Source organism: Mchenga conophoros, linkage group LG22 (assembly GCF_057382185.1).
Source record: "Mchenga conophoros isolate Kocher_MC1m ecotype Shallow Benthic linkage group LG22, M_conophoros_male_GT1.1, whole genome shotgun sequence".
Classification (NCBI taxonomy): Eukaryota; Metazoa; Chordata; class Actinopteri; order Cichliformes; family Cichlidae; genus Mchenga; species Mchenga conophoros.
The window spans coordinates 29,763,770-29,788,956 of record NC_140546.1 but is presented as its reverse complement, the minus strand read 5'-3'; the positions used below and the strand labels follow the sequence as shown (position 1 = coordinate 29,788,956).

The 25,187-nt window shown below is 38.8% G+C and overlaps 2 protein-coding genes across 2 annotated transcripts in view; both read right to left on the bottom strand.

Annotated features, from left to right (window-relative positions):
• Window positions 1-329: 329 nt before the first annotated feature.
• On the bottom strand, window positions 330-3,102 carry LOC146549688 (uncharacterized). The gene is made up of 2 exons (XM_085263146.1): window positions 2,972-3,102; window positions 330-1,396 (listed from the first exon to the last, which is right to left on the bottom strand). The coding sequence occupies exons 1-2, from the start codon at window positions 3,011-3,013 to the stop codon at window positions 473-475; spliced, it is 966 nt and encodes a 321-aa protein (XP_085119272.1). The 5' UTR covers window positions 3,014-3,102; the 3' UTR covers window positions 330-472.
• Window positions 3,103-8,072: 4,970 nt separating this feature from the next.
• The window catches only part of kcnk9 (potassium channel, subfamily K, member 9), a 51,025-nt gene continuing 33,910 nt past the window's right edge, over window positions 8,073-25,187 (bottom strand). The window contains exon 2 of the mRNA XM_085262673.1: window positions 8,073-15,342. Within this exon, the coding sequence (XP_085118799.1) occupies window positions 14,465-15,342 (878 nt within the window). The 3' untranslated portion in view covers window positions 8,073-14,464. The remainder of the gene's footprint in view (window positions 15,343-25,187) is intronic.

Genomic DNA, 25,187 nt, shown 5'->3' with positions numbered 1-25,187 from the left:
AACAAAACAAATGCGCTCCCGACCTATCTACACATCTGATCATAAACCAGGTTTTTTTCATTGCATTTTCTGTTTTTGGGCCACAAAAAAATCTTGATCCGGGTCTTTGTGCCAACAGCATGTACAATACACCCCCGAGATTTCATAAGGAGCTATTTTCACACTGGAGACATTTGAGTTAATAAAAAATAAATAAATAAGCACTGCCGAAGAGTAATCATTATGTTGTACATTCCTGCTTAAAATACTAGAAATCAGGTTTCCAGTTGGAGTACATTCCAGTCTATACCAGTCCTCTGCATGTGTGTGCTTTATGATGAGATCATCCTATTTTATTAGAGACATTCCAGAGGGACTGCATTGTTATGCTTTGCGATCAAGGCTTTTTTCCTCATTAATCTGCAGTTAGCAGCACTTGGCTTCAGACTATCAAGTTCCTGTTCTCTGCTTCCACCTTCAGCTGACTGTCGGTTCAGAGTGCAGCTTGCTTACTGCCATCCTCCTCGTGGCTCTTCCTGGCACTTCCATTCTCCCAGGAGGCTGCAGGTGCAGGCGGCTGTTTGATGCCTTTCCCAACATGTGGCTGTCCTCGAAGAAGCCTCTCTCCCCGCTGCCCTTTGCCTTGGACACCTTGGACCAGCTTGCGCTCATCTGCTGATAATCCTAGTGTTGACGTGTTTGAATTGCACTGATCCTCTTCTAGGCATTGTGCTCTAGGCAGCCTTAGCCGCCTCCAACCTGTCTCCTCCTGGAAGTTGCCAGGGATGTGGCACGCCGCCTCTCTGCCACATGCAGCCTGAGCTTTAATTTGAGGGAAAAATGAGGGAGGGTTAGGTTTGCTGCACAGAGGAGCTGGGGTACCTCGACACACCACATCCTCCAGATGCTTGTGTCCATCCTGCTCTATGGGTTTGGCACGCGTCAGCTGTGGCCTTGCTGATTGATTTTGCTGCTGGGCTTTGACTGGTGCAATGGAAGCAGAAGGAAATGCCTCTGCTTTTACCAGTCTTTGCCTCATGCATGATTTTGCCTTCCTCGTATGGGTCCCATCCAGCTTACAAGAGGCTGGGTTGGGTTCTTGGTGGATAAACTTAAGCTTTTCCTTCTGAGCCTCCTTCACCTTCTCTGGCAGCTCCAGCGGGGCAAGTTTCAGGGGTCGTCTGAGGGCTTGAATCTCAGTCTGGTTTTCTACGTCAGGCTTCGGAGACTTGAGAGCTAACAAGTCCAGCTGTGGCAAGCCTTCCTCGGTAGGCAAGGAGGTCACAAGGTGACCCGCTGCCTCCCTTTCATGGCCCGGTGTCTTGGAGTTGCGGCCCTTTTTAGCAGCTGGTCTCAAGTTTTGACCATTCTGATGCAACGTGGTATTTTTAGCTTGAATAGTCAACATTTCTTCTTGCTGCAAAACACCATGAACAAAAGACACGTTATTGACTCAGATGAATCATACAATAAAAAATAATGTGACTTCTACCAGTTAGAATTTTGAAAAACAACTTTTTAAGAAGACGTTTGATGGCAGTTGCGTTACTCTAAGGATGATAAATCATTTCCGCAGTTAGGCTAACCCATACCCTTCTTTAAACTGAATTTTCAGCTGTTTTCTAAGAAGAAAATCACAAAATATGCTTGTTTGGTATGTGGCTGAAACATGTTCTAACTCCAACCGGGTCTCTGATGTCTCGGTGGATGTTAGGATGCTCATTAATGTTAATATGGGCAGTAACTGGGAGAGCCAGGTATCTCTGTAGCTCTTAAAAGCTCATTAGGATGGCTGTTTCGAGGAACTGTTAGGCTCAAGCCATTCTGGAAAATAACTGAACACCTGGATTCGGATCTATTTATTAACGACTGATTAATATTTACAACTGCCAACTTGAACATCTATAATAAACTGAGGAACTATTTGCTTACTTACAGCATTGGCTGTTTTAAATTTAGAAAGTCATCAATACAGATCCCTACTTTGCAGTGAGCATTGGCTGTGGTCATAAATACACTTAATGGTGCTGTCACTGTGATCAGCATGGAAATGTAATGAAATGTTAACATATTTGTTTTTCAAATGCTGCACAGTGTCCTTTAGAACAGTGGCCACAAGCCTGAAGGCTGGGAGAACAACAAAAGGCCGTGAGATGAATATTCAGATGGAAAATCAGGAAGTTTGTGATACACGGAATGATTCCGTCTTTAGATCTATACAGTTTTTTATATACAGTTTTACTGTGTACAGTGAATCTTATTAAAATATTTTTTTAGCACATGAAGGGAAAATTGCTCTTTATATGACAGAAGAACTGTTGATGACTTTACTTTGATCATATCTGCACATATAACTAAATTAAATAAATGCAACAGACAAAACTGTCTCTCAACACATCCAGTAAGATAAATATTTTCTGTTTTCACTCTTAACTTCAAAAGTTCCTCATTCCTAAGGCTTTTTAAAAGTTTATTACACTCACATCACACGCTTATGCTGCTGGGTTATTACTGCACACCAGAAATAAATAAGCTAGTACAGTTCACATGTCTTAGCTTGGGATTTTTTTTTTAATTATTAATGAATTAAAGAAACATAGAATGAGAAGCAACAGATTATACTGGAAATAGTGCCTGCTCGACCAACTACACTCAAAAGAAACAAAAAGGCTTACTTTAACTAATTCAATGACATATAATTTTTCCATGTAAAATGTTCAATTTAATGAAATCTGATCAAATGAAACTTAGTTGATTGGTCTACTTTCAGTTTTTGCCGATCACATAATTTGAATAAATAAACTTTTGGTTTTTTGGAAGTTTTTTTTCGTTGTTTCATCTGGACAGTTACTGTAAAGCCATTGCTTATTATTTATGCATTATTAGAAGGTGATCTAAGACATAACTGTAAAACATGACTACATCTGCACATGCACGTTGACTTTCTCATAGATAACAAGTCACTGATGAGAATCAGTGTAAGGATACTCACAGGTTTAGCAAACATCTCTTGCTTGAACTTTTGTTGAATCATATCTCGCAGAGAGGAGCGTTCTTGTTGTCCCTGCTCCGTTGGACCGTGCCACCCGGGTGAAGGCAGTGCCACTATAGTTGCAATGGATTTTAGCAGCCTTAATGTCATTATACAGATTAGGGTCACAATAAGGCACAGTGATCTCTGCTGATCTCCAGCTTAGCAGCCAGTGTCCACACTCACTCTGAGTTCTTCTTGTTTGTTTTCATTCCCCCCAGCAGGATTTTACACTAATAAAAAATGAGTAGCACCTTTCTGCTCAAATTATGACTGAAAAGTAGCAGTTATTTTCATTTTTCACTGACCACCAGATGGTGCCAGAGACAACCTTTGAAGAGTACTGTGACCTCACTGTTGCATACATAACAGGGCCAGCTGTGAGCTGCAAGAGACCTGCAGAAATTTGATTCTAACTTATCAAATATTAATATAATCATAAAACAAACCATGTTTTCCTCCTAAATAACAGTAAGTTTCCATTTGCACACATTATAAAAGAGCTGCTTTGCATTTTAAGATTCCAACACTTAACACATTACTATCTGGAAAATCTCTGAATACTCACAATATTATGCCGCATACATACAGCTGGAGCAAACAGGGAGTTCTGTGACAATTCGTAACCGATTGAGCTGAACATCACACAGCCTCGCGTTACATGAAGATAAAGGTGACACTGACGCAGGCTAAATTCACAGAACCTCTCTGAAATGTAAAAACGTCTGTCCAAGTTTCCTAAAAACTGAGCACCTGAATGGTGATTCTGCTTGAATTATTAATTTCATTTTGTTTTCATCTCATATGCACTGTCACAAACTGTTTGGGGTCACTAAGAAATGATCTTGCTTTTAATGTTTTCATGTTTTTACATGCAGATGCATTCAGTCTCCTTTAATCATTGATCATTTTTAATGGAATATTGGCACAAATGTACAGCAGCCATGGAGTTTTTGGTTGCTGAAAATCCAGTGGAACATTGTGTTACCTAATGCAAGTTTATCAGGGTAAAAGGCTGATCGATCATTAGAAAAACCCTTTTACAATTATGTTAGCACAGCTGAGAACTGTTCTGCTGATTAAAGAAGTCGTCAGGCTAGCTGAATGTCCGGAGCGTGAGCAATTACAAAAACAGAGTCATCTTCATTTGTTTAAAAGAAACAAAGGATATAACTCAGCGGACATGACCTAAAACATAAAAATTGTATGATATTACTTTATACTAGTCCCTTCTTAGAAGCTAAATGCCTTTAACCAATGCAGAAAGAGAAGTAGGAGACAGAACTAAGCATGAATCCCTTACAGGTTCTCAACTGGCAACATCATTAACATGTAGCAACGTATCCATGAAGCCACAGTCTCATTGTCAACAGTGAAAAGGGACGTATTGCATTGACAACTAGAGTGCTAAAAGTCTGCAAGGAGATCCTCTGAAGAAGGCAAACTTTTAAATGCTTATTTCTAACCTCGTCAGTTTCTTAGGACATTTATCTGATGTGATCATAGCTCCAATTCACTTTGCAACTCACCCAATTAATAGATTTTCATAAAAAAAATTCTCCAGACTTTTGACCTTACCCCTATGTCGTTATAAGAAACTAATAATGCTGCGGCGCAAACAGCTTTATATTCATATAAAGCTATTTGGTGATATATATATCAGACTGAACGTATGACAGATCATCTGGTTTGAAGAGTCACACATTTACTTACCAATGTAAGACGGTTCCTTTTGGTGATACTATTACATCATCTGCAGTTCACACAACACATTGTGGGATTAAAAATAAGGTGGGCAAAGAACAGATGTTTTTGTTAACTGAATTCAGCTGGCTGTGGTGTGGATATGTGGCCAAAGCTGAAATTCCTCTGATGTTAACTTCAGGCTGCCTCCACTTCACTCCAGAGAGTCACTGAAATGGACCGAGCAACCTTTATTTTTGTAGCCCTTCTTAATGAAATGATCAGGAAAAGCATCCTTTGTAAAATTCTCCTAAATCCAACATGTGGAGCGACCCACTGTGGCAATCCCTTGTAGACTGTCCAACAAGTTTTAGTTTCAGTTTTGCTGAGTGAAAGTCTGGTATTGTGTTAATCTGTAACTCATCTCTAATAAGCAGTTTGTGTCTGTGTAATAATCGCTCTACAGTTTATGGATATAGCTAGCTAATCAAGCCTGCTAGCTGTCTCCCAATTTAACATACTAATCCAGCCCCTTGTCCCATTATTTGTCCCATTTACTCCACTAAAGCAACATGTGGGGAGGTCAAAATGCTAACGTTGAGGCTTCAAAATTCAGAATTAAAATGAGTGGGTGTTGTCATGTGTTTAATTCTATCGCGTAAATGTATGTGGTTTAAAATCCAGTGTAATACTTTAAATAAAGCCCGCCCACAAAAAAAATATCAATTTAACTTCACTGATTACAAAAAACAAAAGGAAATGTAAAAGAAAATGAAATTTACTGCATGATTTGTAACCTTTGCATTACCTTAAAAAAGGGGCGCTGAAGGTGCTGTGTAGACATGTCTGCTATATTATCAATCTTCACTGGAATTACACTTTAATCCCATTTCTCTTCACTTCACACGTAATTCTTCTCTTTTTCAGTCTAAATATCTTGAGACAATCAAGACAAGACAATGATGTGCTGTGTGCTGCCTGCAGGAATATTTGCAGATCGTAATCACCCTCCTTTTGCAGCTTGGTTTAAATTTTAGCTCTATTGCTCCGACATCAGCCTCATTCACTGTATTTAGAAGCAGACTTTTCCTAAATGGATGAGACTTGTGTGAGATTAGTTGAACCATCAAATGTACAGACAGACTCAATCATCTTTTTTTTTTTTTAAAATCTCCTGTTCTCCATTGTCTTGTTCTCTTGCATCCCTCCCCTAAAAACGAAATGTCAGCACCTGCTTATTGCATCATATTATTGGTGTGGTGGAGTTGGTACCACTGCAGAACAACTTGGCTCTGCTTACATGATTATTTGAGATGCAAAATTACAGGCTTACCGCCAAGAGAAGGCCTCAACGCCCCTCTGCCACTGTTCTTATTGTGTCGCCCTCTGTGTTGCCTGACGTTCAGGGCTGACAGTATAATTACTACGGTGTGGGAAGAGGATAAAAAGGGATGTTTGTTCATTCTCCCACCTACTAAACATCCAGCTGCACCACATGAGCCACTCACAGAGAAGAAGGTGGCGACTACCAGAAATCCTTCATAACATAAAATTGAATGCTTACAAGCTGTACCTTATTACTGTGTCATGTGCAGAGGACTAAACTTACTAAAAGGTTAAGTCCCAGGCGTCTCTGGCTCTTAAATAGTTTTCATCGTACTTATCTAACAGACAGTTCAGAATTTATATTTAAACAAATGTGACTTCTCCTTTGTGGAGTCCCTCAAGGCTCAGTCCTTGGACACCATTCTGTTTCCTATATATGTGTTGTCTTTGGGTGATATACTTTACAGTTTTAAAGGAATTTCCTACCATTTCCTACCATCTCAACAGCTTCTCCTACCTCAGCTCATGTTTTTATGCTATCACTAATTGGAAGTGTTTAAATTTCCTCGAACTCAACTCTGATAAAACTGAGGCTTTTGTTCTCTATAAAGAATCTTGGTGTTATTTTTGACTGCTGTCTGAATTTTGAAACTGGAAATTTGAGTGCGCACTTCAATTTTCTCCCGTCTTGACAAGACACATACTTGTCTTTTGTATTTCTCAGTCCTCTCTTGGTTGTCAACTGGTCCAGGATGCAGCATCTAGGCTGCCAACAGAAACTAGCCAGTAATCACATAGAACCAAATGTTTCTGTTATATTATCCTGGTTTGTTTCGGACCAACCAAGTGCTTGTTAGAAACAGGGGTTTTTTAGAATAGTTATGTTATTTTGTGCTTAGTTAGGATTGGTGTTTGTTTTTGTTTCCCCCTATTGTGTGTAAATGGTTTGGCCAAACCACTACAAAGGTGACCCTCCTGTGTCTTTGTGTTTAGGCTAGGTTGCCAGTTAAGTTGTGTCTACTTTGTTTGTTTAAGATTCTGGAAGTTACTTTTTTATTAGAGTTATATTTAGTTGACCTCTCTTATGGGTCTACTAATTATATTTTGAACTTTGTCTTTCTGAACTTATTGTGGGGGTTAAAAAAAATTTTAAAAGCCCATTTCTGAAGACATGTTTCCTGTGTCTTCTATGCTTTTGCTGCTTGGTCCCTCACATGTGTCTAACCTAAAGCAAAACCATACCACCAAACATGAATAACTGAAGAATGGAAATTACCATCATCTTTTCATTGCAGTGTCCTTTTTTGCTTTCTTGTCATAGGAACTGGAAACAATGTCAAATAGCCAGTTAGGCTCTATGCAAAGCTGACCTTGGAACACCTCTAAATCTCAATAAAAAAGCACATAACCTTAAATATTCTTGCTAAGTATCTTTGTTTCTACTCATTTGTTTTCTAAAATGCACAAATTTGGACGGCTAGTTTTTCCCCATGGTTTTAGTTTTTATAATAAATTAAGCTATTATTCAGCTTTAAGCAGTCCTGGAAGTGATATCAATAATCTCATCAGGAAGAAACTGAATGAGCATATTTCTCAATAGGTTAATATAATCCCTTTAACATGGACACTTACGGAAATAAAGTAAAACTTAAATATTTTAAGCACGGGCATGGTGATTTGGTTTGCATACAATTATCATTTATTTTCTCCTGCAGCTGAGATTTGCTCTGATCCTTGCCTGACCACCCAAGTACTTAAGACCTCTCTCTTCATAGTTTTAATTCTTAATTTTTTTTAACCAAATACTTTGGTTGCTTCTGGCTTAGAACCTTCTCTAAACTTTCTCTTAAAAGATAAATCAACAACATGTTATAAATTTTGAGAAAAACTGATCACAAATGAGTTTGATAAACTTGCCTGCAGCTGTTTAATGAATATGTAACAATGAAACTCCCCGGACTGGATTTTGTTCTCGAAATGAAAAACTCTTCTTGGATTTTGGTAAAATGACTTCAAAGTTGGAGATGTTAAGCACTTACAAGAAGACAGAGGCTTTCAGAAGGAGGCTCATCATTTTTATTCAAGTGTGTTATGGCTTCACCCAGGCTGTTCAAACCCAGTGAGTCACCCACACCAAATCATGCACACACACTCACCAAAAAAAAAGGAAAGAAAGAAAAAAGAAAACATACAAATGTAAAATGTTATGTAAAATGTTCATTGCACTCTGAACAAATCTCAACAATCTCTTCTCTAAATGTTGAAAAGAGAGCCACACCAGAGAGCACTGTACAGACATCAGTTTCAAAATTGCAACAGAGGACGTCAGTGGCCTCAAACCACATGATTACCAGCAAGATGGGCTATAATCTCCTGTAAGGAATATGGTACATGGTATTTTTTTGTTCATCAGACCTACAGAAGAACCTATTGCAAAGGATATTTCACAAATAGAAGTTATGGAACACATTTTCTATTATTACACAGATAGTAGTGCAATTTGTGTCTCTTTGTCCCTGTCGTAGATAAACATGGCACTGTTGACAGAGAAATGGCCTGCACATACTGCCACATGCAGTAAGGAACACCTGGAAGCCAAGCATGGCCACATACGGGATGCCGTAAAAAGAAGCAGCAGCCAATGACCAACGGGAATCAAATCACCTCCGTATCGTATGACCCCACGTGGCAGAAGACAATATGCAGCCGTGTTTGTCTGGTGAGAGCAATGGCGTGTGCGGCTGTTTCTCCGTGCCGTCTGCATCTGTTACAGAGTAACATTCAGTCGAGGACCATCAGCGTGACATGTGACGTGGTGGTTGAAAAATCAGAGTAATATGAACGCGTGTGGGAGGGGGATGAAAAACGATCTGACTTGCAGCTCATGAAGATTAAATGAGTTAATTTGTTTGCTTCTTCCATTCAAAAATAAAAAAAAAATAAAATGATCCATTATGGCTGATACATTCCCCAGAAATGCTGCTTGGAAAGGTTTTACTGTGAAAGTGGAAGCAAAGCAGATGCCACTGATCACTTAGTGAGCGTAGATATTTGGTTAACCCTATCAGTGTTCTGGTAATGATAGATCTCGATAATGGTAACGATCATTCTGGTGTACTGCATTCTCAGAGTAACAGGTGAGAGGAGGAAGCACTGAAACGTCTCAACAACAAAGTCCAAAAAGAACAGTTGTTTTCTCTTCAGTGTACTCTTCAAGTACATTCAGATAACCTTGACCTATATTAAGGTTTCATATTATCAACAAATCCCCCAAAGAGATCAAAATCAATGATGCATACAGCTGTCTCACTATCTGACCTTATATATTTTTGTGACATTAAGCTGGAATTCCATCATCCGCTTCCTTGGTTGATTGGGATTATATGACTAAGTAAAATGGGGGAAAACAACAACAACCACAAAAAGAAAACGGGGGACTTGGAGTAAGAATCATGAATCATCATCACCCTAAGCTAAGTTTGTTTGTGCATTTTGGATGGCTGATTTTCTGGCCCTGCTCTTGTCTCAACGCTCTTTAGCTAGAAATCTATCTGCCAAGCATCAAACAGCAAGCAAAGTTCTTAAGGTGATAACATCCAAGAAACCTTGGGAGCTGCATATTTATCTTGGGAAAGAGTAAATATTGTTCTTTTGTATAGATCAGTAGATCTATTGATCTATACATGACTCCAACTGTAATGTTAAACATGTTTACTGGAGAATCTTTCTCACAACATATCCTTTTTCATTGGCAATGTACAAAGATATTAAGTAGCTGTTAGCTTAAAACTGACGCTCCTGACTCTCAACGTTGACTGCGGGGTTTGTGTGTTTTAGCTTGCCTCTTATAGCTCAGTGACGCCTCATTGAGGCCACCCTAATTGAGACTAGGAAAAATACGTGGTTACTCTGTGATTGTGTTTGTCAATCAATTGAAAGTAGTTGCAGCAACCAGCTGGTTACCTAACCTGTGTTAGCCTGGGGGCCACTTTCAGTTACAAGGCGATTTTGTATTTTGCAGTAAAATGACAATTTATCATTTTATCAGTTTATTTCTATATTATCACAAACAGATGTTGGTATGTAGTTACCAGCTTGACCCCATTCAATTGCAGACTGATAGCAACAAGAACAAGAGCTCCATGTTATTGCTGATACATCAGGGTCGCTTTAAAGATGGCATCTCACTTCAAGTGGTCGCGGACTTGGTTGCACACAGTCACAATCAATTTGTCATGTCGCCATCTCTAACCACTGAGTGGCTGCAGCATTAGCTAATTGAAGTACCCACATGCTACCAAACATAGCTAAATATGGTTTTAAGTTGATAATGTCAGCTGATTCTTTCAAGTTCACAAAAAATAGCTGATGCAGCTTCGAAAATAGGCTGTATCAGCTTTGCGTCAGTATTTACCCCTTAGCCGTAAAAGGCTTTTGGGGTATTGTCATTACCCTGCTGTGTGGGCGAGCAGATGGCGTGAACACCTAAGTTTGTGAATGAGGTAAAAATTGATGCCATAGGTGTATTTACTAAAAAAAAATCTCAGCCGAATCTGAATCTCAGTGACCTCAACCCCAAAAGTCAGACGTCAAGTTTTCTGAAAATCTTGTGAATGCAACAACTTGATAGTAAGGTGACGTAGGATTCTAAAAACTGCTAGCATAGTTGTGTCTTCTAGGAGGCTGAGGGGAAGCATTGGCTATGGGTAGTGTTTTTAATTAATACTATAAGTTTTCTGTGGTTGTGGCCTGTTGTGGGTTATGTTGAACTTTCCATGTTATATCCTTTAAACCTGTCAAATAATCACACTCCTTGTGTTTCTTGCACCATCTGACTTCATTGTGGGAGGTTGTGGCAAAGCTCAGCAATTATCTCTGAAAGCACAGTGTTACTATTACTGAGGAGTAGCGACCCAGCATTATGAGAAGGATACCCAAGCTGCTATACACCACAATAATCTTTTGAACCATTATGAGATGATTGTGTCTTTTAAAAGTTAGGAAGTGATTCAGTCTGCTTTGTCAATGAGTGAGTGCCTGACTCTGCGTGGTGGGGTTCAGATGTTGATTTCCTTATCATCATACGACTTATCAGGACTGAAATCTGTCTCTATGTAACCGCATCTGCTCTATTGTTAGCCCGAAGCCAGACTGCTATAGTCTAACAATAGATTTGGTAACGTACAAACAGATCTGCTGTTGAAATGTGCCCACTTTAACAGAAACACTGACTGCTGTTTCTTCAAGGCACATATGCTGATGTGTAAAAATACATATGCATCTCAGCCATGAAAAGGCTTGTTTTTTTATTCCAAAGATTGTTATCTAAATATGCTGTACAAAATGTTTAAAAGCCAGTAAAGTTCCAATAATGAAACAATGCTTTTAGGGCTTCTCTTAGACTCCATGCCTATGTTTGTCACGACTGAATAGGATCCATAGCTTTTTACCGTTTGCCCAAACAGAATGGCATTCACCTTGTGAGGCATGCTCAGCTACCCAGGAAATTAATAAAAGCCTGTTAAACACAAGGCTGCAGAGAATACTGAAGGTCACGCTTTAACTTGAAAGTTAAAGTGCAGAAGTTTTACCAGGTTTCCAGGAGTATTCATTGATTTTTACATGACATAACCTGCTATGGGAATAAAAAGGCTCCCAGGCCTGTGCAACTTAAAAAAAAATTCTCGCCATCCTGCTCCATACTTTACAAAGAATATACACTTAAATTTACATTTGCATGTTAAAATGCATTTTCAATCCTGACTAATTTACATGATGGAAATTTAAACACATGTGAATTGGACCTTAAAAACAGGCTGGTAATCAACATGAACATCCAGAGTTAATCAAGTATTTCTTAGCCTCATGGCAAGACACAGGCGTCAGGGAGATGATGTTTCTAAGTTGCATTTCTCTGAAAATTTCAAAATGAGAATTTGATATGTACATCGGTTTGTTTGGCCTGTGCGCTTGGACTTCTTGGATTGCATTCATCACCTACAGGAAATCAAGAAAAAGGGGGTTTCATTGAAAATGTAAATCTTTTTTTTTCTTTTTTTGAATTAAAAGTCATAAAGCGAGGTAAATAACTGCTGGGATTTATCAAAAGTAATGTTCATTATTTGGTAAATCATTCTTAATTGTTTGTAATTAACATAGTTATAATGGAAAAAATCGATCTGCCCATTCATTACATTGAAGTTCATGCACTTCCTCAGATCAGCCTTTCGACAACAAAAGAATCCTCCCTCTCCATTTTCTTCTACTGTTATTTTACTGAGAGTGAAAGGATCATCCTGGTGTTATCAAGCTTGCCTTATTCACAATCTTGAGCTGTCCCCTCCTATTAATTCATTCTCACTATTCAGCTTTTCCCTCCTTGTTGATGTGTTTATCACCTCGTGTTTCCCTAATGGCTCCAAAGTGTATCCAGATCTCAAGAGTTGTCAGTTCAGATCTGCATGCCTCCCCGTCACTGTTTGCACTCGGGCTCTCAGTCCTACGTGGTTACATTTGTGCAGGTTTCAGAAGCACGCTCAGGGTTAGCTGCTACAGGCATGCATCATGTACTATTCAGGGCTTTGGAGCATGCTCATATGTGTCTGTAATTAAACATACACTGCTTCTAAATTCAGATGGAGTAATTTAATTGCACTTATCAAAAATTCCACCCTCTGGGTCCGCTTACACTCATCAACATCACGGCACGGTAATGCCAGCTTCATTAATCTGACTTAATTTGTGATTTTCAAACATCCTATAAATGATCTTTTCTCAGCTTAACTCATAGATCCCCATCTTGATAGTTGTGACCGACATTTCCCATAATGCTCCAGTTTACTTGCCATTAAGAGACTGAAAATAAAAGCTGGCCATTACTTCCAAATATCGACAGGGGGTGCTGACTCCTCTGGTTGCAAAAAGGACTCTGTGAAGTTCACGTAAAAATGAACTTACTGCTGATTTATGATCTCAGTAAAGGTTGTCTTGAGCTTAGGATCTCAATAGTTTAACATGATCATTATTTTATCAAATGTGGTTTCATTTATAGAAAAACAAATGATAAAGCAAGGTATACTTTGCACATTGCTGATGTCTCATTAAAAAAAAAGGGTGATGTCATCGTGAATTTTCCCATCTTCTATTTAGAGTCTATGATCTTATGGTGCTCATGAAGCTTTTCGAGGTATAGAAAAACAACCCTGCTGATGTCAGAGTGATGTTATTAGGGGTAACTTTTATTTTTATGTTTTAGCGTTAGAATTTGTAAAAAAGTCACCATTCGAGGTCAAATGAAAGATAGGTTTCATTATGGAAAACATAAGAGTCAGTTGTTTCCGGGTATTGAGCCATATGAGAGACTAAGAGTCTGAAATTGTGCTGCATCTTTAGTAAATTGAGCAATATTTTTTTAGAATCAGTTTTATGTGTGCCCTCCAAATGGCTGGAAGCCAAAGCACTGAATCATCAATTTGTTATACAGTTTGTGGCTGCACTGGATTGTTATCCATTAAGGCAACTCCTACTACAAAAACCTGCCTTTAAAAACATTTTTAACCATATTTGAATGCTAATTATCTGCGCAAAATCATGAATGCAGAGAGAAGCCTCTGCACTTTAACTGAACTCATATTTAGCATGAATGTCAGCGGGAGGGAAAAATCATTATCAGACTCTGGGTACGTTAGACCCCAAAAGTGGAAAGTCTGTCTAAATGGAAAAGAACTGAGGGCTGATTTGTGTGTGTGTGAAAATAAAGCTTTGATGGCCAGATCTGATGTTTCTAGAACAGGAGGAAATATCAATAACCGCAGCATGATCCTTTCTGATCAAAGACAAACAGATGCCTTTCACACAAATGTTCTGGAAAAGAGACGCAAACAATGTCACAAAAACCATGGCATACTATTAAATGACAGCTAATGCACATGCTAATATTGGCAACAGTATTTTGGCTTGATGTGTCGTGAATCCGTTTAAATACATGATTGCTTATAGAAAACAATACCTGATGCTTTAAGTCACTTTAAATTCTCTGTCTGCAGTGAGGCAATGGAAACATACATAACGGTAAATGCTGCTTCAAGTTATGGTGAAACAACTCCCTTTGAAAAATAGCATTTCCCCCAGTGTGCATCATTTGGTATGTAACCAAAGGTTAATATATCAATTTCTGTAGTGTAAATCTGTAATAAGGAAAAGTCTTGCAGTTTGTGTTGTTTGGTTCTTAAATGGAGCAATCTCTTGAAAAAATAGACATCCATGCTTCATGCTTTGCATCCCCTTGTGTCCGCGCCTGCTGTTCTTGAATAGTTTCCCAAGAATACTTCGATTTCATACAACCAAACTGGAGGGAAAAAGTGCTGAAATAAGATTTGGTAAAGGAGCAGCATTGGAAATGTTTGACCTTGTGTATAAAACTTATGGTCCTGTGGTTGTTGGGGTCTAGATAGATTTCCTTCTCCTCATGAGCTGGTGATTGTCTGTGAAGCTGTGAAGGCCTGGAGACACCGAGCTGATGGGCGAAGGGAAGAAGCTGTTTTTCAAGGTGCTGGGCGAGATCTCCTCAATCCTATAGGAAACCGAGTGAAAGTACTGGTTGGGGTTCAGCTGTGAGCTGAATGAGTTCTTGTGGGAAAAGGCACAGCCCAGGCCTCCCATCCCCGGGCTAGGGCTGTCATGCGAGTGATAGTGCATACAGGAGCACACTGACTGCAGATCAGTCACTTCTGCGTGGTATGGCTCCCGTCGCCGCCGTGCCCGGTGCAGCGATTCATCTTGGATGTGGATGATCATGCTGTTCCGATTGCCGGCGAGTGAGGCCCGTTCCTCGGCATCCCGCCGCTCATCCTCACTATTCATAGTCAGGAAACGGAGCACCACTAGATTGAGGAAGGCCCCAATGACCGTAAGGCCCACCAGGATGTACATGAAGCTAAAGGCCACATAAAGGGGTTTCTTCTGGAGGGCCCGATTCTTTTGAAGGGCCACAAAGTCCCCAAAGCCAATAGTTGTTAATGTGATGAAGCAATAATAGTAAGACTGGAAGAAGCTCCAGTCCTCATAATGGGAGAATGCAGCGGCCCCGATGCACAACGTGCCAATGCAGGAGAAAAATCCCACCGTCACCATGTTCTCCATGGACACATCAGTGATGCGCATGCCGCAGCACTTCTTGATGCGTTTCAGAAGGTACTTGACAAAAGTGTTCATCCTCTCGCCCAGGCTTTGAAACATGACAAGAGTCAAAGGGATTCCCAGGACGGCGTAAAACATGCAAAAGGCCTTTCCTGCATCGGTCCCTGGCGCCGCGTGCCCGTAGCCTGAGAAGAGAGCAGAAAGACAGCAGAAATTAGTGATGCGGAAAGACGTCAAGTCCGGGCTGGTTTTGATGCCACCAGTGCTATTGTAACTGTATACTCAAAAAGCCCCAGATCAGCTTTTGTTGACAAACATGACCAAGCAAGAAATCTTCTAAAGAGTCTGCAAGCAGTGCCAAAAGAGGTATTGAATAGGCACATGCCACAGAAATGCGTCTGCTCATTAATCTTATTTGGGCTCAAAGATTATGGCAGGAGGGACGTCCAATTAGTCTGAAGTTTCCGGCGAGGTAAAACAGTTTGGAGGAAGGATTGGAAAAGAGTCATGGGGGAGCCAGTGAAGCTTTTAGCTTAATTAGACTTTATCTTTAGACCACAAGCTGCTGACTCACACACAAACAGACTATTGGAAATCAACCTGTGGGGCAAACAATAGGATTGATACACCATATTCAACTGGGTTTCTAAATGAAGTGTAATTGAATGTTACTTCATAGACTGCAATATGAATGAAACTTGTAGAGCGTCATATTGATTATCTCTCCTCTAGCAAAGCCTTTAGCTGCAAGTATTAAACACCAAAGTCCTAGCCAAGATACACCCACCATCAGTTGGCATGTGTATCGCTTCAACAACTGACCTTCAAACAGAGACATAATATTTTTGGTGTACTGTATACATAAAAAAACATTTAATGTTCTGTGTTTTGAATTTGAATTGTGATTCTGTCTTTTCCCATATGCCCGTCCACCCACACAGGCATGTGTTTAGCTAAGGCTGAAAGCAAACTTGGCTGGATCAATCTGATTTGCAATCGAAGCATTTATATTTCCATATGCAATGTGTGTTCCTGACCTGAGGTTTCATTAGTGGACTTTAAAGAAATGCATTAAGCAAGATTTCAAATGTTGCCTTATCCTATGGCAGAGTTTAAGTGGTTGAATTTTTTTTTTCCAAACTGCACTGTTATTATTTTTGCGCGTAATATGAAAGGAGCCGAGTGCACTTAAGAAATTAGAATTAAATTATCACTAAACAGCAACCTCCCATGCTATAAAAAACAGCCAGTATGGTGCTGAAAGTTAAAGTTCTTCAAACTGAGGCTAACTCCAAAAGGGAGCTAATGACAACCGATCCCTCTGGCAAAATGATCACTTTTACACCAGAAATAAACAGGTTCACAGCAAATATTCTTGGTTTCAAATGCCAATTGATAAGACCACTGCTGGTGGTAAATTTTTTAATATGTCATTCTTTAATTATTTATTCAGTTATGCTTTATCAAGCGTCAGCATGTTTTAAGCCTATTCTAAGCCTAGCCTATCTTTGCTAGCTAAAATTCGCATTGCATTTATTATTACAGTGAGTTTATGAAAACACCTTGCTAACCTAGCTGATTAGTTTGATTTATGGTTCTCAACCAATCAATAGCTCTCATTGGATTTATGTATCTTTTGGGGGTTTTTTTTAGTTTATTATTTCGGTTTTATTGTTAGCATACTCTAGCTTCAACCGCTCTTTTATGTAGCTTTTTTGGGTACAATCTAAAAAATTCCACAGCAAGTGGGTTGGCAAAGTGGAGCACTGAGCCATACAAATTAATAAATAAATAAATTAAATAATTAATAAGAAGATGAAGACCAAAATGTGAGAAAAAGCGATGTGGATACTAGCAAAACAATGCAACCGTAAATAAATCCAAACATGCAAACAAGCAGATATTTGCCAATCTGTTCCACAGCCACAAGTGCTCCTGCCTTACAACAAAAAACAAAACACAAACTTGATTACACAGGTTTAAGTTTGCTTTAAATAATCTAAAATAATATATAACCACTCAACCCAATAATATGTTATACACATCAAATTTCCCCGCTTGAGATTAAAACCAGAAATCCTGCATATTCGTCTTGTCTGATTACACTTACATGACACACTTACAGTATGTGTCATTTGACTTAAGCAGCTTGAAGCAGTGATAGATCTTCTTGATGATACAATAAAAGTAATAGCAATCGACGCGAGGATTAGTATCCACATCAGCTTTGTCGGTATCTGCGACAAAAGAGCAATTACAGATCATATCTGGTGCCAAGCACTGGCATTAAAGTGGCTGTCTAATTTTTCACAGAGACGTCTGAGATCTGCTGCTTGTTCATTAATGAGAGAGTAAACTAAAGTTGGGGGGAAATCAAACCCTTTTCCCATAACTAAACAAAATAATATATACATTAATCTTGATTTTTCAATTCGCCCCGAGCCTGATAATCAAACTCATACAGTGCAAAAGTGTTGGCTCCCCACACGATATGCAGCAGGATTAGGGATGGGTACCGGTGTCCTTCTGACATAAACAGTAGTAACCAGACCGAAAAGCAGCGCACATTTCGGTGCTTTATTTCGGTGCTTTTTTTTTCCTGAGCTGTGATACACTTCTAGCCAATCATTTTACGTTTCCGAGGATAGTAGGCGGGTCCAGGTACGTACTTTTAGAGCAGAGCTACAGATTAAAATGTCCAAGGCGAAGCGGTCAAAAGTCTGGCTGTACTTCACAGCAAAATATGCAAACTCAGCAGCCTGCAACAAGTGCTTTAAGGTGATACTGTGATACTGTCAAAGGAGGTAACACCTCAAATCCGATGAAACACCTGGCGATGCATAGCGTATGATAGCTTGCTGCGAGACCTCACACCGAGCGCATCTACTGTGCGTGGATTGCCTGTTATCTGACCCGGAGTTAGCAATATCCCCCAAAAACCCGGAGTTAGCAATATCCCCCAAAAACCCCGAAGAGGAGAGTCCTGGCCCCTAGCCCTGCCAGTGTAGCAGAAATGATGACGGATGATGATGCAGCAGCAGCCGTTCTTCTCTGCGTGAGTAGCTTAATGTTCGTGTGTAATTTACGTTGAGTAGGCTAACCACGTTATTACATTAATGCATGTAAAGTGAACTAACAAACCTCATCATAGCTACATGCGTCTGTCTTCTTGTTTGATGGCAGATACTCCCTTCACCCTGGCCAAAAAGGCTAAAATGACCAAAGAAAAAGTGGAAAACAGCTAAACATGAGAGGTTTTGGATAAAGTTTGTGTTTTTTCCATTGTTTAAGCACTGCTTCCAGCCAAGAGTGATGCCATATATGCCCCATAGCTGCAGAAAAGGCTAACATTGTTATCTTTTTACAAAAAACCAGCTGAACATGAGAGGTTTTTGGACCAATTTTGTGTTCTCCATTCTTTAAGCACCGGTTTGAGCACCGTTTGAGCACCGGCACCGTTTCAAAAGTACCGATTTGGCACCGGTATCGGATAAAACCTAAACGATACCCATCCCTAAGCAGGATGTACTATAATGTTGCAGCACAACAACAGACCACACCTAAACATAACCTTACTGCAGAGAGCCCAGACCAGCCATGCTTCTTCTTTCAAAATAAAGTACTGCTTACAATAAATTTCACTTTAAGAATGTGTATTACTGACTATTGTGAAACTCACAGGAAACAGACAACAGCCTCTCACTTTATGACAGCTTAAATTGTTTTAACAGGTTAAATCGATTTAATCCCCCTCCCAACTTAAATGGCATTAATGATGAAACGGAAGTGGGGGCAGTATTGTTAGTTAAATAAAAGTCCAGTATTTCGAATTTCCGTCTTTAAAAGGATTTGAGCTTCCTGAGTAAAATCTAGAAGCAGGAAACTTGGGTAAAAACACTGAGCGTAGGTGTTTGTTTTGCATTGCAGCACAGCTTATTTGAAAATTCTTTCCGTGAAGTTGGAAGAGTGTGCATAAAGTGTTGCTGCAAATGAGCCGACTGAATCTGTTGAACAATGAGCAGTGATTACTTTAAATATGGACTACAAAAAGATACGTTTAAAAAAAGGAAAATAAATTTTACTGCAGACTTATTTCGACACAGGTATAGTATTAATTCAAATATATATCATGCAGATCTGCAACTGCTTAATCATGCGATTATTATATACATATACATATACATATATTATTTACTAATTATTGCAGGAGAAAAAATATTTTTCAGGGTTAATGTCATGTGGAAAATATAGCAAAAACATGCCTGTGGCATCTCAAAAGTCTTAGGCAACTCTAATTACATCTCAGGACAGATTTGTATACCCAGCCATCTGTCTTTTTCCAATCTTGCTCAAAATTAGCAAATTAATTGATATTGATTCTTATTGCTTAAATTTGTTCTCAGCGAGTAATTAGGACGTAATGAATTACAGCAGCAGCTGTGAAGAAGTGACAGCTTTCATTTGATTACAACTCGACAGAGTATGTATATTACCACAAATGTCGTCCACAGATGATCCTTCAGCATTATGGGCTGCACTCGAAGACATTATGCCAACTAAAAACTACTTCTGTTCAGTCATTTGAGCTTCCTGTCACAGGCTTGTTGAAGTGTGATAGGTATTGGTTCAACTTCTGCCAACAAGGCTCGTGTGGATTCTCCTTTTTTTATTATTTAAATCTGGACAGATAAGCACCTAAATGTCAGTCTGATGGTGAAAGCAATGTACTATTAAAAACGTGGACCTGTTAGTGATAAGACTAATGATATTAACACTTAGACCCCCGGAGAGCAGTCATTTTGGGAAAAAAAGCAAAAAGCAATAAAATCATATCCACAGTGATGTCCTGTCAGTCGGAGCTCTCGTTGCTCCAGCATTCATTAGTGTCCTTGCATTTCCAAGGCAATAAACAGAAGATTAACAGGGCTTTACAGGGATTCAGAGAGATGACCTACAGACCTACAGAGTGGATATTAACTTGTAAAAGTAATCATCTCTGACATTTATTGTATCAAATAATATCCACTTGGGTGCCGTCTATCTTGGACTGATAAGACGATGCATCCAGGAAAGCTTATCGTTTTTCTAGTTTGTCCCTGCTGCGTAACTCCTGACACACACGAAAACCATTTCCAAGCTCGAAAAAAAAAAAGTTGTGAAATGTCGGATAAACTATCCAACTGTCTTAAAGTATTTCTTTGATGTTGCTGATGGGCTGTGTGGAGTCCGTGACAGCATTGCACTGTGTAATCTGTTTGTCCTGTTATAATGACTCTATTATCTCTCGTTGTCTTGGGAACAGACATATTTGCTCTGCCACGCTGAGCCTGTGCCATGCACAGGTGCTTTGTGCTCATGTGTGCACAGGTGAATGCATGTGTTTGTGCGCAGCACAGCAGAAAGAGAATCGTACTTTAATGAATGATAAAAGCATAGGACAGGAGCCCGGTCACGCTAATATTAAATATTAAGACGTGTTATGAAAAAGGAGGGTTGTGTTTCTGCAGGACTTCTCAAGGGGAGGAAGACGAGACTGGAGCTGCAGCAGGCGGGATTTGTTTGTAAAACACACCGGCCTTATCAGCCTGGAGCACAAAGTGACTCTGAAACGTAGACGAACTCACAATCCATTCAGTGAGATGCTGCATATTTGCAAAATGTTGATTTGATATGACTCATTAAAATATCTTTGAGAAATTATCTCCTAGACAGGAATCCGTTAAAACGTTTTAAAATTTCAGGGTTGCAATAACCTATGTAGCAGCTGATTGCATTGCTTTAGTAACAGGAGCACACTTTCTATTTTAAAGCATTTCCATAAACAGGGTACACGAGGAACATCTGCTAACATGTTAAAAGAAGAACAAAGAAGCTCAGTATTCTGTGTGTGATCTTAGCGTCTCTCCTAGAATATTTCAGTATGAACACGTTTTCTGTATCACTGCACATCTGTTGACTCAGTCTTGAAATGTTTGAACAAACCGTAGTGGGAAGTTTGATAACACGACGACACAAAAGTGCCTCCTGAAAGTCGCGTCAGTGTCGTCTGGAGTGGGAGGAGGTAAAAGCTGCAGATCAGTGCGCTTTCATGTTACATCCTTTTTCTACAACCAAGCCACGATGAAATTAGTCTGCGAATCACCAGCCATGCTATTGTCTCTGTGAGCCTTTGCTGTCAGGGTGCTGATGTTCAGCAGGTGTACTGTTCGACATCTTAGTTCAGTTTTGCTAATTAACGCCACAGCGCTTTTCTCATGGGGGGGAAATGTAATTAGATTTGCAGATACTGGTCCATAAAGCAACAAGCAAATTAAAAATTCCCACAATAAAGAAATAATACAGAACTTTAATGTGTGTACCAAGTGCCGTGGCACTATGGTGCATTTCCATCCATGTTTCACAGTATGCATCGAGGCAGCGTGTTAGTGTACATTTCAAGTGGCTTTTTATCTGAAATTAAAGGAGTTGTTGAGAGTGCTGATCAAATCACACTGGCTTGTCAAACAGCAAACCCGGTGCTAAATAACATGAAGTGTCAGAAACCACATCTTTGCTTATGCTTGACATTTCATTGTATAAATTGTTTTTCAAAGAAGGCATTGCATATTACTGCATTTTGCATCTTTTACAAGAGCAAATCTGCCTCCAGCCCAAACCTTTTACCAGTTTAAAACATTTGAAATGAGTGACTATTATCGGTGACAAATAATATATAAAATATACATGATCTTGAAAACCTTCTATTCAAAGGTTCTATTTGGCCCTAATCTCCTCACTGTAACCTTCAAAACTTCAGTTTGAGTTTAGAAATCACACAGCCTGTCTTTAAAAAAAAAGGTTTTCTAAGTTATCTTTTTGATACAACCTAAAGTTAGGACCGGTGACCCTGAAGAGCACTTCAGTTATGCCGCTATAGGCATCACGATGCACACAGCATCTCTCTTCTATGCTCTCTGCATATTTACACTCTAAAAACTGCATGCTGTTAGCGTTGTGTGTCTCTGTTATGTAAGTCTGCCTCTCTCTGCCCCTGGAATTGGATGTGCTAACAAAATGCCAACTGTTTTACTCTTGCTTCATAAGGATGTTTGGTTTTCTCTCTATAAAATCTTCGTCTGAGACTGTTGAAGTAAGTTAGTGCTATAAGGAAAAGAACATTAATAACTAAATCATATTTGCACACTTTCTTCTAGATTTTAAGGTTCAATATCAGGAGCCAAAACAAAAAAAATGTTTTTCAAATTTTACTGTTTATTCAAGCTAAATAAAAGCATATAATGCTTTCTGACAGGTTGCATTCTGTAAATGTCATGTAAATCAGCAGCGTAGCAGTACTAAGGTTTAGCACTAATATAAAAGGTCAAGGAGTCTAGAAAAGCACTACACAAATACCAGCTCATTTCCTAGTGTGAATGAATAGAAATCAGTAATGACATCAGTACATAACTTACAAAGGTGCATATTTGCACCCCTGCATTAGGGTACAGAAGTAGTCTGATCTTCATAAGGTACAAATCATCCCAATATATACAGTGATCTAGATGACAATAAAACATATTATTGGGAGTATGTTAGTATGACTCAATCATCTACCAAAACAGTGTTTTTCATTTTCATTCAGTTTCACGACAAATATGAGACAGATACAACGATGTATATCACTGCATTAAATATATACACAAAAGAGTTGCGTATAACCCTTTAAAAAAATGTAAATGTCTTTTGAAACAATCTCAAAATTCAATCTATAAGCGAACAAATATATCACACCCCCTGTTGCTCAGCACACTCACCTCCAAACTGCTTCTTATGTTTTACACACTTCTGAATATACCAAAGCAGCTTTCGTGATAAATTTGGATGACTCAACCTTTGTTTGGATTCAATCCACTTTACTATGACTTCTTTTGAGTGTCTGCACACACCCACAATGTGAATCCATAGGTCTCTGTGAGTGTGAGTCATTGTTGCTTAAACTCGAAACTGACACAGCTGGCTGCCTAAATCCAATTATTATATCATTCTATTATTATAATTCTTCCTGTATGGGAAGAAAAGGGACCATCCCACAGTCGTAGACTGGCTTAATGAATTAACCACCAACCTACACCCTGAAAGAATTGTCAGTCTCTGATCTGCTCGTGAGTCAAACGTAATCCTTCAAATAACACAAATCTGGAAAGTGTTTGTCAGGAGCATTAAATATTCATGGGTAAAAATAAAATTAAAATAAAATATCAGAGTTAAAGTTTATAGAAAATATTCTTAGGATCACTTAAAATGAATAACATTTTGACAGAGGACAACAGTCCCAAAACTGTCTTTTAACTGTGATGCTTAAACCCTGTCAGCTGCTTGGAAATTGATCAGTTAAAAGATCCCAAGAGGTCACTGAAACCTTTGAGGAGTTTTAAAATGTATTATATGCAATGGCCTTCACAGTCACATGAAGACCTATAGGAAATTTTAGATTCAAGTGTTTAACAGCAGTGTGCACCACATTAAGGCTCTTTCTATACTCATTATACTCATTATACATCGCTTACATATTCCAATATGTAAAAGGGCATATCATTTACAGTGTTGGCCAAGTTACTTGAAAAAGTAATTAGTTACTAATTACTGATTACTTCTCCAAAAAAGTAATCCTGTTACTTTACTGATTACTTGTTTTCAAAAGTAATTGGTTACTTAGTTACTTTTTAAAAACATGACACACAACCTGTCATAAAGTAATAGACCCGTCATCCCAACTCTACTTTTTTCTGCATAATTCTTCATTTAAAATTGAATCAAATGGAAAGCCTCTTTTAGCTTTATGCACATTGCATTAAGCAAACATTAAATTCTAATAACTGTCTTTGACTTGAAGAAATTTGTTTAACATTTAAACCTATTTTCTGCATATTCCAGCATATAAAATAATGTTTTGTGTTTACACGCTTTCAAATAGATGCAAGTAAAACACAGCAGAAAATAAATAAAATAAAAGATTCTGCACAGTCATACTCTCTCCTGCACTCCATATTATCCATTGTTGATCTGCACACATCTGTTGCTGCCACGGGCGTCGCACGTGCTTACGTCATTGTCATGAGACACTCTCACAAAATCACGACGGTTTAGTAACGCAGTAATGCAGCGTGCTTACAGGAAAGTAACAGTAATCTAATTACTTTTTTGCATAGTAATCCCTTACATTACTCGTTACTTGAAAAAAGTATGCGTTACTGTAACGCGTTACTGCCCGTCTCTGATCATTTATGTATAGAAAATATAAGGGAGTTCTCCAAGAGAACCAAGGTTACAATGTAACCATGTATTATGTCATATTGTACATATAGTACAACAACTAAAGTAGTTACAAACTTTGTTAGTGCTGTTCTGGTTTATCAGACATTTTTTACTTTATCCTCTTCCACGTAAACCAGATCACTGCTGACTCATCAAAGGTACGGCTAGGGCCAGGGTTTGGTAATGTCCGCCATTTTCAATGGAGATTTTCCCTGTTTGGAACATCCAATAGGAACATTTTTCAACAGAAAAACTGCATGCCAAAATGTAAGAGACTTTATTCATAACATGAACTTTCTGAAAACGTGAGCATTTAAAACATAAAACAAAACCTAAACTTCACCCTAGATGTGCTACGTGATGGATATTAGGAAGTTAAACGACCACCTGCTGCGTCGGTAAACAAGGCAGATGAATCAAAACCATAACAGTGCAACAAAGCAGTTTCATTTTTATTCTATTGTATTCTCTACCTACATTTTATATGTTACAGTTTGAAATCTGATTTTGCATCACATTGGAAATGAGGGCATGTATTTTTGACTGGAACGAGAGAATAAATTATAATGGCAAAAAACAACAATAATTAGAGCTAGAAAGTTATTTTCTAATCATATGATTGTCTATGCAAAGAGACTGCTGTGAATGAGCAGCTATTTCTCTATAGGTTGTCTTTCATTTTCACACAAAGCTGGTTATATAACATGTATCATCCATAATTCATAACACTATCAAG